This window comes from Cupressus sempervirens, chromosome 3 (assembly GCF_028749045.1).
Source record: "Cupressus sempervirens isolate cs-2001-9-10 chromosome 3, ASM2874904v1, whole genome shotgun sequence".
Taxonomy (NCBI): Eukaryota; Viridiplantae; Streptophyta; class Pinopsida; order Cupressales; family Cupressaceae; genus Cupressus; species Cupressus sempervirens.
In genome coordinates this window covers 171965200-171967944 of record NC_143120.1, presented here as the reverse complement: position 1 = coordinate 171967944, position 2745 = coordinate 171965200, and the positions used below count along the sequence as shown (strand labels likewise).

The following is a 2745-nucleotide window of genomic DNA, read 5'->3' as shown; positions in this document are numbered from 1 at the left end:
ATTCTTCATCACATAAAAAACATCTTTATAAACAATTATGGAAACTAAATATTTTGATTCTTCATATAATAAATGTTTATTACAAATTAATTTATGCTTGACTTGTGTGTACTGAACAAAATCATTTATGTGAATGCTAAATAACTTTAAGTTTATATTGTGAAAGCTTGTATCAATACAAATTCAACCTATAAGCAATTAAGACATTCATAAACCTAAATCATTTATTAAATTAAAACATTCATCTTATATTACCATAAAAGTAAGATTCTTGCATTATATTAAAAAACATTCATAAACAATTTTCACAATCAAATATCTTTATATTCTATGCTTAATTTTAAATATTGCACCTATTGCAAGTTTCTTTCTAAATTGATAAATGTTTAATTTGTATATTTAACAAAGATCATTTTTGTAAGTTTAAAATGTTTTATAGAAATGTCTAACCTATAAACAATTTAGAAACAATTACAAACATATATAAACTAAACACATTCATTAAATTGAAGACATTCATTTGATAAAACCATATCTATAAGATTATAGATTATATTAAAAAAATCTACCGACCAAATAGTGTAGCCCCTCCTATTTTATCTTAGTTATTATAGTTACACGTTAGTGCCTCGTTTGTGTGTTGATTTAACCAACTTGGATAGAGAATCTTCCTTCACAAAAATATAAAATATATAACACAATATAGATAAAAACCAAACATCACCTTTAGAAAATATATGTTTAGATAATGTTAATATGATGGGATGACTCAATAGTCAATACCAACCAAAGGAAAGGAAGCACCTCTGATGGACTAGCTAAACTATATAATATGACTTTACTAGCTAAACTATATAATATCATTTGACCAACTAAACTATATAATATGACTAGACCACTTGTTCATAACACTGAACCATGCTCAAGAGGCAGTGTGTGTATCACAATGTAGCTTGGGAGGGGCAGAGTGAATGTAGACACCAATCTGATCAATGGCTGTGCCTTCATGTCCATAGAAACCAACAATCTTGGCACCCATGGGAGAGGCAAATGGTGCACCCACTGGATTGCCAAAGGGCCCAATTGTCCTGGCTATTCCACTCTTGCTGTTCACCACTTTGAACTCTATGGAATTCACAGTTTGAAAAGGGCATGCCAGTAGTCCATCCCCATAATGTCCTTTTATCTGCCCTATGTACTCTTCCTCATAGTTCAAGTTCACCTGCAACATTACCCATGTTATCATAAATCTATATTAAAACTTTGAATAAAATTTTGATAGGTAATGAGTCAAAGTTTAGATTAATTATTATTATTTGTTGAGATTATTTATTAGTATATGTTAAGCTTGAATAGATTTGAACTCAAGATCTTCTAGATGAGAAGCTCACAAATTACCATTGTATTTTAAGTTCTTTCCTTTTGTAACTTATCCCATTTCATAGATCTTAAGCAAAGTGTCTAAAATTGTAAACAAAATTTGAAAAAGACTAATTCAAAGATTTGTGCAATAAAAAGACTAAATGATACTCACTACGACTAGGTCTCCTTCAGAGCTACCATGGGGTTGTGACCAGTGTAGGGTAGTACCAATCACATACTTTGTTTGCAAAGAATAAATGGCCTTTCCATGCCTGATGTGAATTGCAGATATAGCTGATGCAGTGCCATCATAGAATGCTGTACCTCCTAATCCACCCCATGGCCCTGATGTTTGTAATGTTACCTATTCAAAAACCAAGAAAATTAGAACATTGTCGATAGAGATCTATGGAATATAAGCTAAATACATATTTTGTAAATTGTATTATAAGTATGGGATGTTTATGGAAGACAAATAATGACATCTTTATGAATGCTAAATGTATCATTTATTCTTATGAACAGTTCCTGTGAATCACTATTCATGAAACATGTGTTAATGAGTATGACTCAAAAACTACACAGTTAAATCTTGATAGCCATATTACAATCCTATCTATTATAGCTACTTTCATAATACATTGTTTGTTGTTATTGCTACTTTTACATTAGATTGTGTAGAATTCTTCACATCAACATTCTGAGATGTAATGTGATCCAAAACATTAATATATAAAATTTGTACGCAATCTGAATGTAAAAGTAACAATTGCACTTAATATCGATAGATTGTAGAAATCTACTAAGATTAACATATTTTCCAGTTCAAACCAATAGTTATAAATAGACTAAAATAAATAAATTTGGAAAGTAGACTTACAGCAGAGGGATCAAGAGCAGTGTGAGGTGGGCAAACACATTCATGGGATTCATTAGATCCTGCTGAAGCCTTTTCCTCACAAACTACTGCTGCTCTCTGCAGGGAACAATATAATGATCATGGCATTTGTCTTAACTAAACAATCCTAAATAAAAAAAACTTTAATATGAAATTAAAAAAATGCATATTTGGCTTACAGAATAGGGTGCTCCGAGCAGTAGAAATAACATAAGAGGAAGCAGCATTTTTCTCACTAAGATAGGAGCTCAAAGTTCTCTGGTTTGGTCTCGCTTGATTGCTTTGTATTGCATTCATTGTTGTTGATTTATAGCAGTGTAAGAGAAATCTGAAAGCATGGAAAAGAAAATGGGGGACAAAAGAAAAGTAAAGGTCTCTGAAACACAAAACCTCCTGGGTCTACTTTTGATACCATTCCTGTGGGCGGTGGCATTTTTTTAAGCATCTCGAGGCGTCCTTTTGCATAGAAACGTGAAGAGCGTTGG

The 2745-nt window shown here is 31.4% G+C and overlaps 1 protein-coding gene across 1 annotated transcript; it reads right to left on the bottom strand.

The window, feature by feature from the left end:
• Window positions 1-705: 705 nt before the first annotated feature.
• LOC149565331 (jacalin-related lectin 19-like) lies at window positions 706-2539 on the bottom strand. The gene is made up of 4 exons (XM_089818851.1): window positions 2440-2539; window positions 2243-2338; window positions 1535-1726; window positions 706-1222 (listed from the first exon to the last, which is right to left on the bottom strand). Exons 1-4 carry the CDS (start codon window positions 2485-2487, stop codon window positions 923-925), a joined length of 636 nt encoding a protein of 211 aa, XP_089674977.1. The 5' UTR covers window positions 2488-2539; the 3' UTR covers window positions 706-922.
• Between the last annotated feature and the right edge of the window lie 206 nt (window positions 2540-2745).

Bases quoted from the DNA above. Each gene is read 5' to 3' on its own strand.
- LOC149565331 (XM_089818851.1), bottom strand. From the start codon at position 2,487: ATGCTGCTTCCTCTTATGTTATTTCTACTGCTCGGAGCACCCTATTCT. The intron at 2,339-2,439 runs GTAAGCCAAATA...TGTTCCCTGCAG, and splicing joins TGCTCGGAGCACCCTATTCT to AGAGCAGCAGTAGTTTGTGA. The intron at 1,727-2,242 runs GTAAGTCTACTT...GTTTTTGAATAG, and splicing joins CTGCTCTTGATCCCTCTGCT to GTAACATTACAAACATCAGG.